This window comes from Ctenopharyngodon idella, chromosome 19 (assembly GCF_019924925.1).
Source record: "Ctenopharyngodon idella isolate HZGC_01 chromosome 19, HZGC01, whole genome shotgun sequence".
Lineage (NCBI taxonomy): Eukaryota > Metazoa > Chordata > Actinopteri > Cypriniformes > Xenocyprididae > Ctenopharyngodon > Ctenopharyngodon idella.
Window position 1 is genome coordinate 23,860,204 of NC_067238.1, and position 21,878 is coordinate 23,882,081.

The following is a 21,878-nucleotide window of genomic DNA, read 5'->3' on the forward strand; positions in this document are numbered from 1 at the left end:
TGTTGAAAAAAGTATTGATTTAGTTTTACTGACCCCAAACTTTTGAACGCTAATGTGCTTGAATGAGGAAAGACCAAGGCCACCTAATCTGTTTGTCAATATAAAATATTTCAAATTAGCAATAAAATCTTTTCCTTCTTCCTCAAATTGTAGAAAAACTGTTCTAGTCAAAGTGAAAATTATACAAAAAGGCTTTTGATCTTTTAAATAAAAGGCGGAACTTCCAATTATACATCTATATTGTGCATTTTCGTGGCTCATACTCCCTTTTAGCTTAGCAAAAAGCGAACACCAAATTTTATTGTAATGAACTGTGAGCACTATAGTTGAGAAACAATGTTTATGTGATTTGTTTGTGAGTTAAGGTTCAGAAACTTCCTGTCTGTGTAGAGCTTTCTAAATCAGTCCCATATGAGGTTGTATTTCAGTTATGAGGCTGCCTAGGTAGATGGTATGCAGTGAGGCACTATAGGTATTAGGAACAGAGCTACTGCCTGTCTATATAACAACAGTACAAGAAAAACAAAACAGATCGAAATATAGACCTCATACTTATGACCTCTATCTTCTATATTTATGACACTTACTTGTATGCCTCTATTCAGCTTTTTTTTTATTGTGTCCTGATCAAACATGTAGACAAATATCTCACAGCATCACTAACCACTGGAGAATACATTTAGTTTCACTTCTGCAAGTCATTTCAGAAATGCAAAACAACTATACATACTACCAGTGTTGGGGGTAACGCATTACAAGTAATGTGAGTTACATAAACAGATTACTTTTTTCAAGTAACTAGTAAAGTAACACATTACTTTTAGATTTACAACAAAATAGTTGACACCTCTCCTGTCCCCATGTTGAGAGAAACCGGGAGTAAGGTTGCACTTCCTTAAGCCTGAGGCTTATTCATTTCACTTTTGGTGTGAAAGGGTCTATACATTTGCCAAAAATATAACTTTTTTTTTTTTTTTTTTTCAAACAAGCAAGCCCAGCCCAGGTGAGAAAAAGTAAGACAAAAGTACCGCAATGCATTACTTTCCATAAAAAATAACTAAGTAACGCAATTAGTTAATTTTTCAGGGAGTAGCACAATATTGTAACGCATTACTTTTAAAAGTAACTTTCCCCAACACTGCATAGGGGAGCGCGGGGCACAAACTAACGCGGGGTTAGTTGTAACACACGTGGTTTAAATACTTCCACACACGCTAGCATGAAGAAACTTAGCATATTTACTAGTTGCCATATCGAAAATATATAGAGAAAAAATTGCGCCAAAATTCAGAAATCTTTGGGAGATATCACTTAACATTTATTTAACAATAGCAAAAGTAAATTTATTACTTAAGCTAATTTTTCATCTATATTTTTTGTGTTTATTTAAAATTAGACAAATCTGATATTATTTTAATCTCCAATCTGTTGTTTAGCAGTTTGGGTAGTTCTTTAATGCTTCACTAACTATCAGAAGACACTAACCGGGTTTAAATTCCAGTTGCACAGATAGGGTTTGTTGTAACACTGCGTTACAATGTGCCCCGCTATTAGAACTAAACTATTCTATACAGTTACGATACAACTGGCATAATCAACTTTTATGAATTTCTGTTGATAAACTATGGAAAAAAAGTGTATAAAGACTGAGAGGAAGAACCTGAACATCCAGAAAATATTATTTCAAGAAATGTTCAGCATTTGTACTGTCTTGTCTATTTGTCTCCTGTTCTGGGAGAGCTGTAAGTGGAGGGAGAGGAGTGTTTTTGTTCAGCTCTGTGTTTTTCTGAATGTCTGAATATGTCTCTTCATCTGTTTGCCTGTATTGTTTTTACCAGTGCTGTATAGCTGTGTTTTACAGAGTGTTCATTGTCAAACTACAAAATTATTTAAATTTGAATTTCTAAAAAAAAATACTATTATTTTATATGAAAAAAAAAAAATTATCGTCATTTATTGACAAAATATTTTAGTTTGTCATGTATATTTTTTTAATTCAATCACATAACATTTTTAGCTGTCAAATGGTCATGTTACAACGTGCCCCATCACATGTTACAATGTGCCCTACCTATGGGGCATGTTGTCACATTTCACTTCCCTTCTTTCGGGGTAAATAAAGAAAAAAGTATACATTGTATTAATGAAACAAAGCCACATATTTGTACCAGACATGTGTGAAATTAATATGGAACAAAATAAATTCTCTGAACCCTAAGTAGATTTACACAAACTGAGAAAGTCAAAAAGCGTTAGGTTGTGCCCCACGCTCCCCTACTACCCAGTGCAACATTTACAGATCAATTTCATCAATATGGTATTCACCCAGCAGACAGCACTACTGCCGACCTCTCATACTGCCAAACTACTGTTGATCCACTGTCCAAAGTGAAGTGCCCAGTCATAAACACACACACACACACACACACACACACACACACATTAGTTCTTTGAAGTTGTTTGGGCACAGATGTGGCTAGGGCAGCTCTCTATTAGCTAGCCATTGTTTTTCAAGGCCTTTTATTAATATACCCTCTCTTGATAACGGCACATTTCCGCAAGGAAGGGAAAAGGGGAGGGTTAGTTAATAAGAAAAGTCTAGTCTGCATGCAGGTTATTACAATATAACATTTCAGCTATGGTCTCCCCCACCACCCCCCACCCATGCAGGATGGCGGCCACCAGATCAGAGTGATCAGGAAGTTTACGTCCCCTGGGACAAAGAAATGAATCGAGCGCAAATCATGCAAATAGGGTATCCAGCCATCCTGCATGATACAGAACTGTCCGTTTTTAAAGGAACAGAATTGTGTCCCCTATTAAATCCATACAGGACACAGTTTGTCCCAGATTTTGGCAATTTATACATCTGAGTTAGCTTCACTATTTATCAAATTTGAATTGGTTTTGCATACATCAAGCGTTGTCATGATACTGTAATTTCTAACTTCAATACAATGAAAAATACCACAGAGAAAACATTGCCACAACATTAAGGTCATAAAATTTGAAAGTATTTTCTTATCAATTGAAACTTGAGATTCCTCAGGCCTGATAGCTCTGAGAGGGATTATATAATAATATTAATAATAATAATTCTAACACAGCAATATATTACTATTGTAATTCAACTGCAAAATCTGTAAAATCAAAAATGATTATTTCTTAATTATATTAATTATTTTACTTATGTTAATTATAATACTTAATTTCTTCTCTTGCAAGAGTTAAACCCTCTTGCCTTTTTTAACTTCCACGGTTAAATGGAAAACTCATTTGTGAGTTTTACTCACAAATAAATCAAAAGTCAAAAAATGTAATTTTTTAAATTTGTATTAGTTTGCATGCATGTCTGCTTCTGACCAAATAAAATGTTTATATTTGTTTGTATATGATACAGTTTGTATAAATTACCCCAAATTTTCCCTTTAACTCTAGTAAATTCTCGTTAACTTGGAATATTTCCAAAATTCCCTAGCTTAAATTCCCATGGAAAGTTTCTGGAAAGTTTCCGGAAATTTACTGGAAATTTTCTACCCCTCTGCAACGTCTCATTACAAATCTAGTGAAATTATGTAATCATCTATCCACAAAAACTTGAAAATTATGCGAATGTGAAAAACCTTAACTGGTGCACATTGTGCACGCTACACCTCTACACATGCAGAGATTTTTACAGCATTAACTGTGAACCGAGCCGTTCTGACATAATGAAACCACTGGATCACGAGCTGATCGCATGTAAATGATCACAGTGTCGCTCTTGAATGCACAACAGACTATACGTATTAAATAAAAATAAAACTCGCTGTCAGCCGAGAAAGTGCAAGATGTACTGGTATATCGATACTGTGGAAAATGAGTATTGAAACCGTTTCAAATATTCAATATGTTTTGAAAAATCTATATTTTTGACAATACTACAACTGCCAGTGCTAAAAAATTACAGATGAGGTTAAAAGAATATTTGTGTACATTCACAACCAACCCTTTGTCAAGCCCCATCTTAAAATGTTACTGAACAATTCTACCTTAGCAACTCTTTTCTTACGCAAGTCTAAAAAGAAATATGTTTTAAGTGGAATTTTACACAAATTATCCAAAAATCACTTAAAGTAACTGAGTATGTAGAAGCGAAGCCATCAATGGTTTACTTAATTCTTAAATGGCATAAGTGGTATAAAAAACTGAGAAAAATGGATTTTCCTAAAAAGATTATTCTCTGCTGATCCTGGCAACCCTACTCACAAACCTTGCTCGATAAATGAGCGTAAATGGCTTGTCATTGCAGTTTTCCTTCATTCACATTCCTGCTATTTCAGCAGCACATCAGAAACCTGACTTCACACATTTCTGTTTAACAACACAAACATTGTCTGAATGCAGCCAGTGAGTAAATATGCCTCCCTTCATTTTCTTCTGAAGACGACCAAACAGAAGAGCATTTGTATGGCTCGGTCATGAGCCACAGCCTGCAGAACAGATGCTGTAATTTTTGCATCATAGTGTCCACATGGCATGACATTGCACCTGAAATGAAATCATAAACAGAAGTGGGAAAACATACACCATCATTTTTCATTTCTCATAAACAGATTGGCTTCATTCTGAGTCTGTTCTCAAACAGGCAGCACTGGATGGTAGTGTTTGGCTCTCTCTGTATGGCTGAATGGTCAGAGGCAGAGAGGCTGAAAACCCTCGTGTGCCATATAAACCCATGGGCAGCATGCCAAACTAACCCTGGTCTACAGCTCTTCAGACATCCCCACAGACCCAGCATTCAGTTGAAAACTCTCTCAATGAAATCAATCATAAATATGAGCGTAGACACACTCCCTAAAACCATTCACAGCAGTTGTTGCAAGAACATAATTGAATGACAATCCATAAACACTATTACTACATGAGCATCAGTGGGTAGGTCCTTCACTACATACAAAAAAATGAGTTTTGATTCAGACATTTGTTGCACTGTATGTTTGTTGTTGGGTTTTTTTTTGTTTGTTTCTTTTGTTACAATTCTTCTGAAGTACTTTTTATGCACTTCAGACTGCATACTCACATTCACAACTTCCACAAGAATGTGAAATGCTATACTTGATAAATCAGACAACCATTGTAGTTCTACTTAGCAATTGTCAGCAACTTGGTTTTGAAACCATGTTTGAGGTATGACTGTGTAATTTATGAGGCAGAACAAAGTCTCTTTATGTAATAATAACCACAGATCTTATTTCACTCATAAATCCAAAACCACTATTCTAAAAACCCATTAGAAATTCCCCAAGGGAACCTATGTCCAAATAAATGTCCAGGTTGGCTTACAAATTGATGCCATTATAATGTCTTTATTATTTATAAAATATTATGTTGTACCTCTTGCATGGCTTCTGTTTGTTTATATTGTCTCTGTGAAACTTGTGAATAAAAAATTGTTAATCATAACAAAAGAATATAATCCAAGACTGTCTGTGGCTTTGTTGTAGCTCACTGAAGTCATGATAGGAACTGAAATTACTCTAATAGTCCAGTTATCTGCAGCATGACCACCCATAAGGGACAGAAGCAAATGACACAGGGTTAAGCTTGATGTGGCACATTATGTATGCTCTCCAGAAGCCTTTTGATTTCCCAGCACCACTCTGATAATTTGGTTTAATTAAATTTGCTCTGTTTTTATGTGAAGGAGTGAGACACTTCCTCAGCAGGAAGCAATTTCAATTTGAGCGGCGTGGAGCGAGTGAGTGCAGTCAACAAAACAACAATGAAACATACCTCCCTGTTATCCAGAGAAAATTGCAATTGGCCCCTCATTCGATAACAGAGTGCGACAAGATCAAGCAAGCCCTGTTGTGTCTGAGACCGGCCAAACATGTCTGATGACAGCTAACGCTGTCAACTTCACGTAAAAAACAGATTGAAGCAGAGAATCGACATTCCAGAGTTACATTTTTTCAACACAACATGTGAGAGAAATTGGCCACATTCATTTTGTGATTCAGGAGTGAAACAACTGACTGCAGCGGCTTCCCATCATTCAACATTTTATGTGTCATTAATGAGTTTTATGTTGATGTGTCATGCAAATACTGTAGTTCTTCTCATGTCAAATCATACAAAGTCACTATATATACACACCTACAATGGAAAGTTTGTACTTTGTAACAAATATTCGCAATGGCCTTACATTTAAAGAATAAAGCACTTTTGCTACTGTCCGGAACACAGCATGATCTATAACTGAAAATTACATCTAGACAGCATTGTAGCTGTGAAAATCATAGTCTATTACTTATCTCACGTGTCTTGGGTCAATTATTAATGCTTTCACTTCACAACGTGTTCAATAAATGTTTCACTATATTATGCTAGTTAACCATGTTGGGTGATTCTTCAATTAGAAGCACTTTTGACTTTAAATCTAGAAAAATTTAAACTCCTTAAGACTATGTTCCAGAAACATTTATCACAAATCATTTATCACTGTCACAAAGTAGTAACAGTTTGGAAAATGGTGTGACATTTTTCAGTTTTGTAGAAAAAGCTAACAAGTTAGCTATCAGTTAGTTAACTTTAAATGTACATAATTAAAAATAATTTAATACTTAAGAATAAATACTTAAACACTAATCGATTTGTTTATGACATCTAAGAAAGCTACTCTCAGATTATGATGTGAAAATTAATTATATTTCTAATGTTCAAACTGTCACTCTGCTGACCTCATCATTTCTCATTTCTCATCAGAACTAAATATGTGTTTTCAGGAAACTCAATAGTTTTCTAAAATGCTTGCAATGTTTAGTAAGTGTCCGTTTTTGGGACTGTGATTATTTGTTATTAAAAAACACACGCATAAGAATGAACCTCGCAGGTTCTCGCACACATCAAGCAAACATACTTGAGCTTCCGTTTACCATAACTGATATGTGAGTTGATGAATGTTTATATGTGAATAAAGCCTAAATTCAATCTGTTAGTCATATTAAGTGATTGTGTCTCTTCAGAAGATTTGGACTAAACTGCTCAATTCATATGGATTAGTTTTACTGTCTCTTTATGAACTTTTTGAAGCGTCAAAGTGGTAGTTGCATCAATGGAGGGACAGAAATCTCTCAGATTACATTAAATATCTTCATTTGTGTTTTGAAGATGAATGAAAGTCTTGAGGATAAGTAAATGATAAGACAATTTTCATTTTTGGGTGAACCCTGTAAAGTGCACTTTTTCTTTTTGAAATTTTCAGTGTAAACACACTAATCACACTATTTATACTACAAAATGGCAAAGAATAGTGCAAGTACGCAAACTGGGACATACATCATGAATGTTCTACTCTTTATTTAGTGCTTGAACACTAGTCCTCTGTGTTTCTTAATTACTGTGGTGTAATTTAGGATGCAAAACGGTTTCATCCAAACATTTCATCAAGGATATCTTGAATCTCGAGGAAACATTTCAGCACTTGTTGGTATGCTGTTCTCAAAAACATTATTATCACCAGGAAGCTGTCTCTATTAATGGTGGATTCCATCATTTGCATTAATCATTTGCATAGACATGTGTACAGTTTAGTCAAAGTAACATTAGTATTATGAAACATTTGCATTTTAACTGCCACAATAATTTGCAGCTTTTTAGCCTAAAATATCTAAAAATAGACACTCCAAAGTCAGACACATTACACACACTGTCCTCAACAACATCTATTTGACAGCAGACAGCTTTTCAACAGTGTGAATTAATCGACAAAAGATAGATTCAACAAATGTTTCTTAAATTCTTTCATGTGTGAAAAGCTGAATGCTAGTGCTTCCTGTTTCCTTGACTACAGATATACTTGGGTCACTGACCCATTGTACCTGCATGTTCTCTACTCTTACTGAATCAAAGCAGCTCAGATTTTTGCATCCTGGTTGTTTGTTCTTTAATGATCATTAGCAGAACATCTGGTTTTATTCAGTTTACTCATTGAACATCACATCTCATCTCCTGCTGTGTATCTTAGCAACAAGCGCTGAACAACAATAACATTAAGTTTAATGATAATGTAGAGAATATCCAATATGCATCAAGGATTATATACCATTAGATCACTGTATCCCCATTGTGTCGCATTTGAGAGGATTTAGCACACCCCCTATAGAACAGATTCCAGCCACAGCTGTAGAAATATCCACAGATCTGATCAGACGTTTCTCAATAGCAAAAACAGCTCCAGACTTTGTAGTTCAGACTAGTTCTGTTCCATTTAAGATTCAAACCCTTTGAGGGAAACTTCACTTTCTTTCACTCCCACCCTTTCTTTTGACATTTATGAGCAAAACTCCATGAAGCACCAGAGCCATGCTAACCGGCATATACTGAATTCTAAAGCCTTCTTCCACTGGTGCTCATTTGCATTGGTTTTGAGAAACAGCTCCAAGGTCAGAACAGAGTCCAAAGGTTCCAACAATAAAAAACGCTTCTGACAATGCTTTGTTGTACCAAAGCATGAAATCTGGATTCTGCTATATACAAGAATCAGTCGGTGGAAACTCTAGTGTAAAGGACAGGTGCAGACACAGAGTAAAACCTGCACTGCTGCAGAGTCGAGTGCCAGCAGTGGAACGGAGCCTGAATCTATGCTCTGCCAACCAGAAAAACACTATCTGCCTAATAAACATGTGAGGCAGGGCTTCTGTCCCGAGTGTTTGACCTCAATCCAACTGTTTTTGTGTCTAGATGCTTCTTAGATGTGGGGAAACCGATGGATTTAAGACAATACATTGTGATCCTACTTAAACCTGCTACTGTTGTCTGCAGTCATAGCTGTCAGGGCGCTTTTATGTCGCAATAGGCTTTATTTTGTGCTGAGAAGTACATTTACAGTGAACTGGTATTTACACACTTTGCTGACTTGCAGATAACCATCTGGCTTAGATCTATGTAATGATGAGTTATGTGTGATACGTTTAGCCTTTATCATGCGTCTCATGCACTAACTAATGGCATTACCCTTAGCCCTATTCTGACCAGGAAATATAAAGGTTTAAGATCAGCCAAATAAAATGAGCATGCGGAAAAAAAAGATCTGTCTATTTGTTTAAGATAAAGTTGTAGAAGGCTAGAATGTTCAATGATGTTTCAAAGGCATTCACACTGTATGTATGACAATATATTTACACAAGTTACTTAGTACATATTACACAAATCAAAGGTCTTCATTTGCCTTTTTATCAAATCATAAAATCATAAATGTGACATAATGTTCATTTGTTTTGACCGGATTTAAAATTACATCAGTGTTTCCTCATTTTTGCATTTTGTGGGGCTTAAAGTCAAAATTTTTAAGGTAATGTAACATAATGTTGTAAAACATAAAGTCTCATTAAAAAGCTTACATATTTGAAAAAAGAAATGTTGGCATTTAGCAGTTTGGTATAATCGTTTTATATATATATACACATACACACTCAGTCAAACCAAAAATTCTTGATAATTTTTTTTTTTTTGTTGATATTTTTTATATATTTTTACTAGTGGGTGCAGGACACTATAGTTCATTTATGTAAGTGAGGATAGCAAAATAAATTGTGACATATTATACCCAAAAATTCTTCATACAGTGGACTACCAGTAAAACTGATAAAAATTTGGAACCAAAAATTATTCAGACACTTTGACCTGACCATGTTTTGCTTAAGTGTTATCTGACATAATTAAGATTATTTTTTTCTGACACAGTTTAACTCTGAGATCTTGTCACATTTTATTACCATTTTTTTAAACTATAGTGAATAAACTCTATTAATATAAAAATAACTGAATAAATTTTGGTTTGACTGTATATATATATATATATATATATATATAAATTATAAAAAAATATGTATAAATAGCCTAAAAATCAATTAAAAAGACCGCTTTAGTCCCTGGCTGTCAAGATAATGTTTATTATTATTATTATTATTGTTGTTGTTATTATTACATATTTTGGCCTTTTATGAAATAGCTCGTTTTGTACACATCAAATGGAGCAACCAAGATTAAAAAAAAAATTATTAAATATATTTTTAAAAAAATGCTCATTTATTGAAAGTGCATGGAAAGTATTTATACGTTTTACTGGATAATTACACCACTATAAATTTGTAAAGCCAGTAAATCAAAAACAATTGTAGAAAGTATTCTTAATATCTCATAAATGAACAAATTATTTATTATGCATAGGTAAAGGAAGATTAAATCTAAGGAAGTGTAGAACTCACTGTCTTGAGATGATTGTTCACATGTTGGAATAATTCTTAAGGTAAATCACATGTTAGTTGTATTTAAACATCTCATGCCTCTTATACAGAAGCAAAGCTGTGAAATCAACAGATGACTCCCGTCTCTACCCGATAATATGCGTAGAATCTCTGACACCTAATCATCCACACTTACTCATTCCGTTACATTCCACTTTTCAATCGGTATGCAAGGAATTCTGTCGTATAAATAAATAGCACTGGGATACAGTGTCCGTCTGTCCTCTCTCACGCGCGCCATACAAAATATACGAGCGAAGTTGAGTGTATGTAGATACAGTCTTAACGGGCTCATTCTCATTATAGATATTTCTCCCTCAGCGCAACTTTTCCAGTCATGTAGTGTTCGGGTGGGTTGATATTAAAGGACCACTTACCCCAGACGACCATCCGTGGATCAGCTGTTTCTCTGGTCTCGAGTTTATATGATCAGCGCAGGTTCCGCGAGCTCACAGCAGCACTCAAACAACATGCTGTATTTACAAATGATCACAGAAGACAGTGCCAGTGAGGCTGGAGAGCTGCAGTGCGCACTGAGATGTGTGCCACACACATACCATTACCGGTCCGGTGCTGCTGTGACTCTGTGCCTGCGATCCTCAGCTAGACTTCACAGATGCAGAGGGGTGGAGTGACAGATCCCAGCAGCGCAGTGTGTCACGGGATGTGTAGTTCTACTCATATGGCCACTGCAACAAAGCGCCGCAAACGGGTGTGTTCAGGTGGCAGCTTTCAGTTTGTGGTATGGATGGTGTGAAAATGAAAAATAGAGAGAAAAAAAAAAACTAAGTAACGACATTTTATGTCGTGAGGTTTTTAAGAGTGTAGGCTATAGTTCCATATTAATGTTATTTCATATTTTATTATGATTCTCACATTCTAAGGCCATAAAAATTTAAGTCAATTAAATATTTTTTTATTAATATACAAATCATATCATTAACATTTACATTACATTTTAACTTGACATATATGTCAGTGTGGGAGGGACTAAATGAATACAACATTTAGCTAACTTTATAGCTTTAACTTAATATTGTATTTTAGTTTTTTTGCATATTGTGTTTTATTGTGTGTGTGTGTGTATATATATATATATATATATATATATATATATATATATAAATTGCTGCTTTTTTCAAAAGTTAGTTTAGTCATATTGTTGGAACAGTTCAATAGGAACATGTACAGGGTTGCTAAGGGCATTTTTATCATAAACTAATAATAACAGTAATTTGCGGTTACAAAAATCCAGCTGTGCGTACAGAGTGCGAGCGTACTCTTCTGATGATGAAATTCGTGCACTGTACGCTGACCCTCGCATACGTGTAAAAAGTGAAGTATACTTTGGGCTTAATGGCAGTCAAAATGTTTCTTATTTAGAGCATTACAACCCAAATTATGGAAATGTTGGGACGCTTTTTTTAAATTTGAATAAAATGAAAACTAAAAGACTTTCAATATTTTATTCACAATAGAACATAGATAACATAACAAACGTTTAAACTGAGAAATTTTACAATTTTATGCACAAAATGAGCTCATTTCAAATTTGATGTCTGCTACAGGTCTCAAAATAGTTGGGATGGGGGCATGTTTACCATGGTGTAGCATCTCCTCTTCTTTTCAAAACAGTTTGAAGATGTCTGGGCATCGAGGTTATGAGTTTCTGGAGTTTTGGTGTTGGAATTTGGTCCCATTCTTGCCTGATATAGGTTTCCAGCTGCTGAAGAGTTCATGGTCGTCTTTCGTTTAATGATGCGCTAAATGTTCTCTATAGGTGAAAGATCTGGACTGCAGGCAGGCCAATTCAGCACCCGGACTCTTCTACAATGAAGCCATGCTGTTGTAATAGCTGCAGTATGTGGTTTTGCATTGTCCTGCTGAAATATACAAGGCCTTCCCTGAAATAGATGTCGTCTGGAGGGGAGCATATGTTGCTCTAAAACCTTTATATACCTTTCAGCATTCATAGTGCCTTCCAAAACATGCAAGCTGCCCATACCGTATGCACTTATGCACCCCCATACCATCAGAGATGCTGGCTTTTGAACTGAACACTGACAACACGCTGGAAGGTCTCCCTCCTCTTTAGCCCGGAGGACACGGTGTCTGTGATTTCCAACAAGAATGTCAAATTTGGACTCATCTGACCATAGAACACTTTTCCACTTTGAAACAGTCCATTTTAAATGAGCCTTGGCCCACAGGACACGACAGCGCTTCTGGACCATGTTCACATATGGCTTCCTTTTTGCATGACAGAGCTTTAGTTGGCATCTGCAGATGGCACGGTGGATTGTGTTTACTGACAGTGGTTTCTGTAAATATTCCTGGGCCCATTTAGTAATGTCATTGACACAATCATGCCGATGAGTGATGTAGTGTCGTCTGAGGGCCCGAAGACCAAGGGCATCCAATAAAGGTCTTCGGCCTTGTCCCTTACGCACAGAGATTTCTCTAGTTTCTCTGAATCTTTTGATGATGTTATGCACTGTAGATGATGAGATTTGCAAAGCCTTTGCAATTTAAAGTTGAGGAACATAGTTTTTAAAGTTTTCTACAATCTTTTTACGCACTCTTTTACAGCTCTGCTCATCTTTACTTCTGAGAGACTCTGCCTCTCTAAGACATCGCTTTTATAGCTAATCATGTTACAGACCTGATATCAATTAACTTAATTAGTTACTAGATGTTCTCCCAGCTGAAGCTTTTCAAAAGTTCTTGCTTTTTCAGCCATTTGTTGCCCCCGTGCCAACTTTTTTGAGACCTGTAGCAGGCATCAAATTTGAAATGAGCTCATTTAGTGGATAAAAGTGTACAATTTCTCCCTTAAAACATTTGTTATGTTATCTATGTTCTGTTGTGAATAAAATATTGGCTCATGTGATTTGAAAGTCTTTTAGTTTTCATTTTATTCAAATTTAAATATTCATTAATAGTGTATTATATAATTATATTATATATATTTATACACACACACACACACACACACATATATATATATATATATATATATATTTCAATTATATAATACACGCTATAATATACAATAGGCTATACAATGACAATATACTCCAGTGATTTACTTCACAACAATAGCATCAGCATGGAAAAACCTTGAATGTCACTGTAATGGACATTATGCAGTGTAACAGTACCCAACCTTGCTATCTGACTTCCTGGTGAGCATCCAAAATTATAATTAGAACAAGAAGCAATGACAGCAATACTGAAATAACTTTTAACATGCATTATAAAAGGTTGACCCCCTCCCTTGAGGGTTCTGCCTTCGGTGCTTGTAGCTTTCTTTATTTTGGATTTAATGCTGGCAGGAGAATTCATTGTCTTTGTTTCAGTAAGGAAAAGAGAAACTTGTTTTTAGAAAGGGCTTGATAGGAAGTTCAGCTTCAAGCTCGTGTCTAAAAATAGTTCTAATGTGTGACCAAACTGTGCTCTTAGCTCTTCAGGAAAGAAACCCTTGTGGTCATCAGAAGCATGAGAACTGGGCCTTAGTAACACACTAGTGGTTATGTATGGGACAAGATGTTTTTGGCATCATCAGAAATAGTCAACTTCGTAGTTCGTAAAAACAGCATTGATTTGCTATGTGAAAAACTGTACACAGTGCTGGCGATATTAGCACATTTCTGAATAGCGTGCGCATTTATTTAGCTGTTGAAGTGTCACAATATTAAACAGCCATAAGGCAGAGGCACAAATATTGATATTGTTCATGATAACAATCAAGCTGTACATTTTATATTGGCCTAATACAGAGCAGAGTTAGGCCTGTACAAGAGTTTTCAAATAAAATATATGTATCTAAATGATCTCTGTGCAAAAGTTTTATAGATATATACCTGCATTGGTTAAAATATTGCTAATTTAACTGTTAAATTTGAACATACATGTATATGAGCATTTTAATAATATTCATAGTATTCAGTCTTGAGGGCTTATACATTTTATGTCTATATATACTTCTGAAATATAGCACAGTTCAGATGTTCTCCAGCTTGATATTACTCATTCACTTCTTATTCAAAGTACTAAGACTAAGACTGACTTGTGACCAAACCGCCACACTCTCATCTGACCCCTCGTCTGTGCCAGAAATAGCTACAAGAATTTTGATGTGCTTGTCAGTTTAGTATTCAAACTGCCTATATAAATCAATTGAAAAGGACAGGGCATATTCTCCATTTGAACTCTTGCATAATTCTGTTCTTATAACATCTCAAATTTAGAGACTGTACAAAATGTCACAATGGGAGTATGGTCTTTATAAAGCAGTTATTGATGACACATAATTGCAAAAAGCTGTGGAAAGTTATGAAAACCATCTTGATACTACATTATGACAAAAGTGTTTGGATGGTTATTGGCACAATATGACATAATCAACATGATTTCTTGTTGAAAGTGCATTTAAAACCAATTAAAGTTGAGGCCTGTACGACAGATTATGCACGGGGGTGTGAAGGAAGATACGGCAAGATGAATCTGTGAAAATGAACTGAATGAACTCAACGTAAAATGATGTGGAAGGTAAACAGTAAGAATACTCTATCCACTTGCGCCATCTACTGGATGTGTTTCGAGTTTTGTCAATAAAATGCAACTGTTTTATTTCAGTACAATTTCAGATAAAATAATTAAAGCAGTTTAATGCATTTTATGCAACGGACACAGCTGCTTAGAAGAAAAGTACAGTTATAAGATGTTATATTGACGGAAAATTATATTTTATCATTAAAATATTTTTTAGAAATATTAATATAAGATAGGAATTTAAATGAATGAATGAATAAATATGGACATTTAATATAAATAATATCAAATATGACATACAATACGTAAGAAAAGTATATATATTATATGAAAGCATATAGGCTCATAATCTTTTTGAGATAGAATATAGTTTGGAAATTCTGCATGACAAAAAACAAAAAACAAAAAAACAATTCCCTTCCCTTTAAAACAATGCCTTTTTCATATTTTATATTGCATATTTTAAATATCGCATTTGTAATGCATTTTTTCAATTGAACTTTCAAAATTACAAAATTCAATAAGTTCTCGAGACATTTCACAATTTTCATATTTAGCAAGCACAACTGGAAACAGCCTGCAGCAACTAAGTAAAATTAAATTAAATTAAAATATTGAAATTAAAGGGCTTCACAAACATATATTAAATTCATTTAACAGAGACAGTTATTTGGGCTTTTTGATTTAAAAAAAAAAAAAAAAAAAAATCATATTTTGTGTTGACGAGCCCGACTGCATACGTCATCAGCAGGTGAAAGGTCATGTAGAGAAAGATGGCGGCGTCCAGGGGAGCAGTAGTGTTAAAGACGGTTAAAAAAATTATTGTACAGTTTTGCCCCTTTGAATCTAATGTTCGCTCCACAAGGTAAGCATACTGTACATATCTCGATTTACTTTAAATGAGCGTGGTTAATGTTGAACAGGTCTGTCTATTAAAGTAAAATCTTGTGTATGATTTCATGAGCTCTTCTCTTTTTTTGTCGTCCTGTAATAGCGGTCATAGGGACGTAATATTATATGATGCCAATTTTATTTACATTGAGATGTCACTGAGTGTTTCTCGGTTTATAGACATTTGGTTTTAGCGTTCTTAGCAGTAGTCGCCGCTGTTGTATTTTTCTCCACACCCAACATTTCACTTTAGCGGACCAAAGTGCACTAGTATATGCCGATTATGTAATTATCGAAATTATTGTTAAACGTTACATGAATATGATTATGATGCCGCGTACAATTAATGGTGCTTGAGTTGTACTATGCTAACTTTCAAGTCTCTCTGTGAAATCTCTAGCGCCCCTTTCAGTCTAAACACAGTAATTGCAGCAGTCTGTCAAACTGTTTTGAACTTGAACTAGTAGAACTATGTTCGAACGAACTAGTATTTTCCTACTATTTCCCCTACTATGGGTACTGGCACAGCACGGCAAATTTTTGTATGCGTTGTACATCACTTTCCAGCCTCAATTCGAAATTTCTGTTTCTGTTTTTCATGGCATTTTTTTGTATGTCTTTTGAATCAACTGCCATGAAATTATTCTCAAAGTTTGGGGAAAGCTATGCAAAATTAACTACTCTAAATGAATCTGTTCTTGATGAAAAACTGGCCACTCTGTGTAGATGACATATTTATTGTGAGCTGTTTACTTCAAGAGTCACTTGAGTTTTGTATCCCACAATCCTCAAGTGTTTGTTGCATAACTGAAGTATGCTTTTAATTATACCTTCATAAATTCATAAGTCAGCCGCACTGCATAACTATCAAGTCCCAAAAAACACTATCTTATGTCCCTTTCCTTCCCGCAGAGAGTTTCTCATCATGGTCGGGTCCGAAAAAGTCAGAGGCACAAATATGAACTGTGAAGTTATCACAGAAGTAAAGCACGACCGATCAGAGCCTACGATTGACATCACATTCTGTGAGTGACCTCAGTTTAACTCTGAATTACTCTAATATTATAAAGAGGCATTCAGCATATTTAACATAGTTGTGGTCTTTTGCAGTGGATGGAGAGAGGCTGGTGATGAAGGGATCCAAATTAACCACCCAAGAAATGCTCTCAGCCTTACAGACCCGCTGCAGTGCTAAAGATCCTCAGGCTAAAGCAGGAGACAAGAAGTAGTGTATTCTGTATTATGTATTTATATGTGCGTGGATGTGTAATAAAATGGTATTTGTCATGTCCTTGTGAGTTGAAGTCACTTTTTCCTGGATAGTTTTGGTGAAACTTCTGAATTAAATCAAGAGGCCTCTATATTCAAGCACACTTTTTATACTCATCTACTATTTCACTATAACAAACATTTTGTGGAAATGTGAACCTGATTTGACCAAACAAATGTGTAGGTTTTTTTTTACATCACATCCAGGTAATTAATGCCTAACATTTAGTGTTGGAGAATTTCTGCTGTGGTGTCATATTCTAAAACCTTCAAAATCCTTGAAAGGACATTTACAGGTTTGTTATTACATACTTATTCCTATTACAGAATAGTATGCAGTATACAGTGTATTCTGCACAGTATCCAGTAAACAGTATGTCAGTATTCCCTTCTAAACATTCCAAATATTCAAGCAGGACTCATAACCATTCATTTGGTAGAGGTTTATTATTACATACGTATTCGAACACTGTAAAAAATAATTGTTGGTTTAACTTAAAAAAGTAAGTTACCTGGTTGCCTTAAAATTGAGTTCATTTGAAATCAAAAATTTGAGTTAATACAATGTAGGCGATTGGTTTAATCAACAGAAACTCAAAATATTATGTTATCTGAATCACATTAATTATTTAAGTTGATTTGACAAAACAAAAAATGTTGTGATAACATTATTAAAATAATTTTTTACAGTGTATAAGAGAATAGTATCCAGTATACAGTGTATTCTGCACAGTATCCAGTAAATAGTATGTCAGTATTCCCTTCTAAACATTCCAAATATTCAAGCAGGACTCATAACCATTCATTTGGTAGAGGTTTATTATTACATACGTATTTGAACACTGTAAAAAATAATTGTTGGTTTAACTTAAAAAAGTAAGTTACCTGGTTGCCTTAAAATTGAGTTCATTTGAAATCAACAATTTTAGTTAATACAATGTAGGCGACTGGTTTAATCAACAGAAACTCAAAATACTATGTTATCTGAATCACATTAATTATTGAAGTTGATTTGACAAAATAAAAAATGCTGTGATAAATTAAAATAATTTTTTACAGTGTATTAGAGAATAGTATCCAGTGTATTCTGCACAGTATCCAGTAAATAGTATGTTGGTATTCCCTTCTAAACATAGCCAAATATGCATAGTATTTAAAGCAGGACCCATAACCATTCATTTGGTAGAGTCTGGTTTTCTTGTTCTGTATCTGAATGATTATTTATGTGAAAATATGTCAGTGAAATAATTTGCTTTTGTCTGTGATATTATTTTTCTTAAATGCTTAGAAAAAAATATTTTGCTTAGAAAAATTTGAAAGTATACAGTTATGAGTTGTCTATATTCATTGTAATAAGCATGTTATTGCATAGTTATCAGAGTACAAATGGTAACATTTTGCGGTTACACTATTTTAAGATGTTATTGTTACAGTGTAATTATATATTTAAGTACAGAGTAATATTAATTAACAACATGTACTTACTATAGGGTTAGGGTAGGATAAGGGTTTGGTTGAGGGTTAGTTGCATGTAATTATGCATAATTTACTGTTATTACTTAATTTACTATTAATTTACTGTTTACCTTAGTTAATGTTAATAAAAATGTTCATATTCATGTTAATTCAGGGTGCATTAACTAGGCTAATGTTAACAGATACAACTTTTGATCTTAAAATGTATGAGTGAATGTTGAGGTTAACATTAACTAAGATAAATAAATGCTGTTTATGATTGTAAATGCTGTAATGTTAACAAAATGTTAGCACAGTGAGGGAAGGTGAGGAAAGGTTTCATCTTATAGTTGGTCAAACACGTCACTCTAAAAATATTCAGCCTACCCATGTGCATGATCTTTGTGATTATTATCCTCTGACCCAGTGAATGTTATTTGACCGTTTTTGTGGTCCCAAAAAATGCGAACCCTTCCCCAGTCCTAGGTTGCATTTGCGGGTGGGAGGTTGAGGAACTCCGCTCAGTGACGCTGGATGATCTGATTGGCTAGTGTGATCATGCACGTGCTGGAGGAGCTATTGAAAAACCCTGCAGTCATTCGATCAGATCAGATCAAATCTGAACTTTGAGCTGTTGTTTGAGTGACAGGGAACATCATCATCCGGAAAAATGGTTGACAAATTCGTGGGGACATGGAAGATGACCACCAGCGACAACTTTGACGAGTACATGAAGGCTCTAGGTATGATTCTTCATCACTTAAATATTTATTAAAATTCAAATGCATGCTATTTTGCAAATCTTTCCATTTTGCTAAATGCAAAAGAAAAAATAAACCAAATTTGTCACTGTATTATTAATTTAGCAACAAGTTAGGATTCTTTTACTGTTGATGGTCATGGTTATAAAGTTGTCTCGTGACTGAAAGAGGTGCGTTTCGTTTTTCAGGTGTCGGTTTCGCTACTCGTCAGGTGGGAAACCGGACCAAACCCAACCTGGTCGTGTGTATGGATGATCAAGGGCTCATATGCATGAAGTCGCAGAGCACCTTCAAAACTACTGAGATCAAATTTAAACTGAACGAGTCATTCGAGGAGACCACCGCAGATGATCGAAAGACTACGGTTTGTAATGGAATATTTTCGGAATATTTTCAGTGGTTTGAAGCTATGATATTAAGTTAACTGGCTCGTCTCTCTTTATCTGCAGACTGTCGTGACTCTTGAGAACGGGAAACTTGTGCAAAAACAGTCCTGGGATGGCAAAGAGTCGACGATAGAGAGGGAGGTGACGGATGGAAAATTAATAGCTGTAAGGATGCTCTTTCATTTATTATAAACACGCCATTGTATAGTTAATTACATTATATAATGCTTATAAGATATAAATAAAAAATGTAATTTTATTTTTATTCAACTTAATATATTTCAGTTAATATTCAGGGTTCCCACAGAAAACTGGAAATATCAGGAAACTTTAAAATGGTGATTTCCAGGGCAGAACGGTCATGGAGGCTGCTGTATTAAATATACGATTTTATAATTTTTAATCAACTCTAAAATATTTTCTTCTGCTACAGTTTGCTCTTTGTGTTTGTAATCTTTATAAAATGATTGAAATCCTTATTCAGTAAACATGAACAGCTAAATATGTAATAGAAATTCGCACAAAAATATGAAATAAGCCTGAATATATTTAACTGAACATGATTCTAACTTATTTTTAAGTTATTTTAAAATGTTACCTAATTATTCCCTTCTCAGGTGATAGGGTGCAATATAAATGGAAATAGTCTAGAATAATGTACATTAACGATTAACAAAAATTGTTCTGTGTAAACTAAATGTACAGAACAGTTAGTTGCAGATAGTCTGTGAGTAAATTGTTTCCTATTTGCTTTCTCAGTTGAATTTTATGAGGTATTTATAACCATATCTTCTTTTTGACCAGAAATGCACGATGGGTGATGTGGTGGCTGTAAGGACATATGTGAAGGAGGCATGAAGTTATCCAATCTGGATTTGAAGATGCCAGGCTCAGTTCAATGAGCAAAAAGCCAAAGTGAAACGTTATTTCTCTACTGAAAATCTTATGTTATTTTTGACACCAAAGAAAATGCGTGCTGACCCTTTTAAAATGCATTTATTATCAATCTTAATGGTGCTTGAATAAAGTTGTTTTTATTTGCCTTCAGCTGAGTTGTGGTTTGTTGATCCCTGCTATTTTAACATAGGCTTAGTCAAAATGCATGTGTCAACGTTTTCGAAAAATCTAGGTCAGAGATTTAGCGTTGACTCACAGTAAGGAGTAAACTTCTCATTTGTGCATACTATGAAAGATATCACATAATAGAAGGCGTGACGTTTTCTCATGAGAAACAAGGATTAGGCAATGCCTTCTCACGAATTATATGGTGAGGTTAACTGTCAAATACTACATATCTGTCACATCCATATATCCAAGAAATCATTCAATTAACCACTTTAACTTCATGTCACATCCATATCCAAGAAATCCTTCAATTAACCACTTTAATTTCAACTGCCCTATTGTTCTAGTCTTTCATCTTTTGGAATCCTTACATATCTGTTAACATCTCAGAAAAATGTGTTAAAGTGTGTAATGGTTTAATTATCCACGTAAGATCTTAGCTAGGCTGACTCCTTGAGGAGCAACAGAATGTATTTTCTCACAGCATTTAAAAATAAACTGAGTAATGCCATTTTAAAACAGTTGAGTTTTGCTTCATGACATGATGTTTATATTATGTTTCTGGCTGTGTATGGAAATCTCTAGAGATTAATAAACAAATTAATAATATTTAACTGTACTGTACTTCTGAATAAAAAGGGCTAGTGATCTGAAATGTCACCTAACTATTTTTAAAAAGCTTCTGTCTGAGATACTCTTCACTAAAAATGAGAGTTTACATCTTGATGGACTGATCATGTGATTTATATTCATTAAACTATCCAAAATGTCCATGTGCATGATCCAGATGGTTCTTGCGTTCCCATGTATTTTTGGCCCTTCACCTCGGTTGGATGAAGACAACAAGAGAGTTACTGTAACAGTGGACTGTGTTCAAGGGTACAGAGGATATGTATTTCTTTCCTCCTTTTAGTCGAACATTTCCCTTTTTGAACATAGTTTTAGCATGCGTAATGAAATTGGAACACAGCGAATCCCTAGAGTCGTCCTTTTGACCTACACAAAGAGCAGAGAATGTTCTACCAGTGGCTACTTTCCCAGGACAGGAAAGTGTAGAGATATACTGATTGTAATTGACTGCAAAAACAGCTGAAACAGGTGGGTTATGGGCCAGCTCTCTCTGTACAGCCTATTCAATAAAAACAATGCATTTTCCTATTACCCAACCTGTACAAAGTTTAAAAGGTGGAAGGTGGTACTAGAAATGT

General features: G+C 34.7%; 3 protein-coding genes across 4 annotated transcripts in view; 2 read left to right on the forward strand and 1 right to left on the reverse strand.

The window, feature by feature from the left end:
• The window catches only part of pag1 (phosphoprotein membrane anchor with glycosphingolipid microdomains 1), a 55,372-nt gene extending 44,452 nt beyond the window's left edge, over positions 1-10,920 (reverse strand). Inside the window, exon 1 of one of the 2 annotated variants that reach the window (XM_051872476.1) lies at positions 10,667-10,920. The gene's annotated coding sequence lies outside the window, so the exon portion shown is untranslated. The remainder of the gene's footprint in view (positions 1-10,666) is intronic. The other variant, XM_051872475.1, reaches the window with a different exon arrangement.
• Positions 10,921-15,546: 4,626 nt separating this feature from the next.
• Positions 15,547-17,025, forward strand: mrpl53 (mitochondrial ribosomal protein L53). The gene is made up of 3 exons (XM_051873454.1): positions 15,547-15,708; positions 16,647-16,759; positions 16,845-17,025. The coding sequence occupies exons 1-3, from the start codon at positions 15,617-15,619 to the stop codon at positions 16,961-16,963; spliced, it is 324 nt and encodes a 107-aa protein (XP_051729414.1). The 5' UTR covers positions 15,547-15,616; the 3' UTR covers positions 16,964-17,025.
• A 1,913-nt stretch (positions 17,026-18,938) lies between these two features.
• On the forward strand, positions 18,939-20,652 carry fabp4a (fatty acid binding protein 4a). The gene is made up of 4 exons (XM_051873453.1): positions 18,939-19,201; positions 19,408-19,583; positions 19,669-19,770; positions 20,410-20,652. The coding sequence occupies exons 1-4, from the start codon at positions 19,129-19,131 to the stop codon at positions 20,461-20,463; spliced, it is 405 nt and encodes a 134-aa protein (XP_051729413.1). The 5' UTR covers positions 18,939-19,128; the 3' UTR covers positions 20,464-20,652.
• The last annotated feature ends 1,226 nt before the right edge of the window (positions 20,653-21,878 follow it).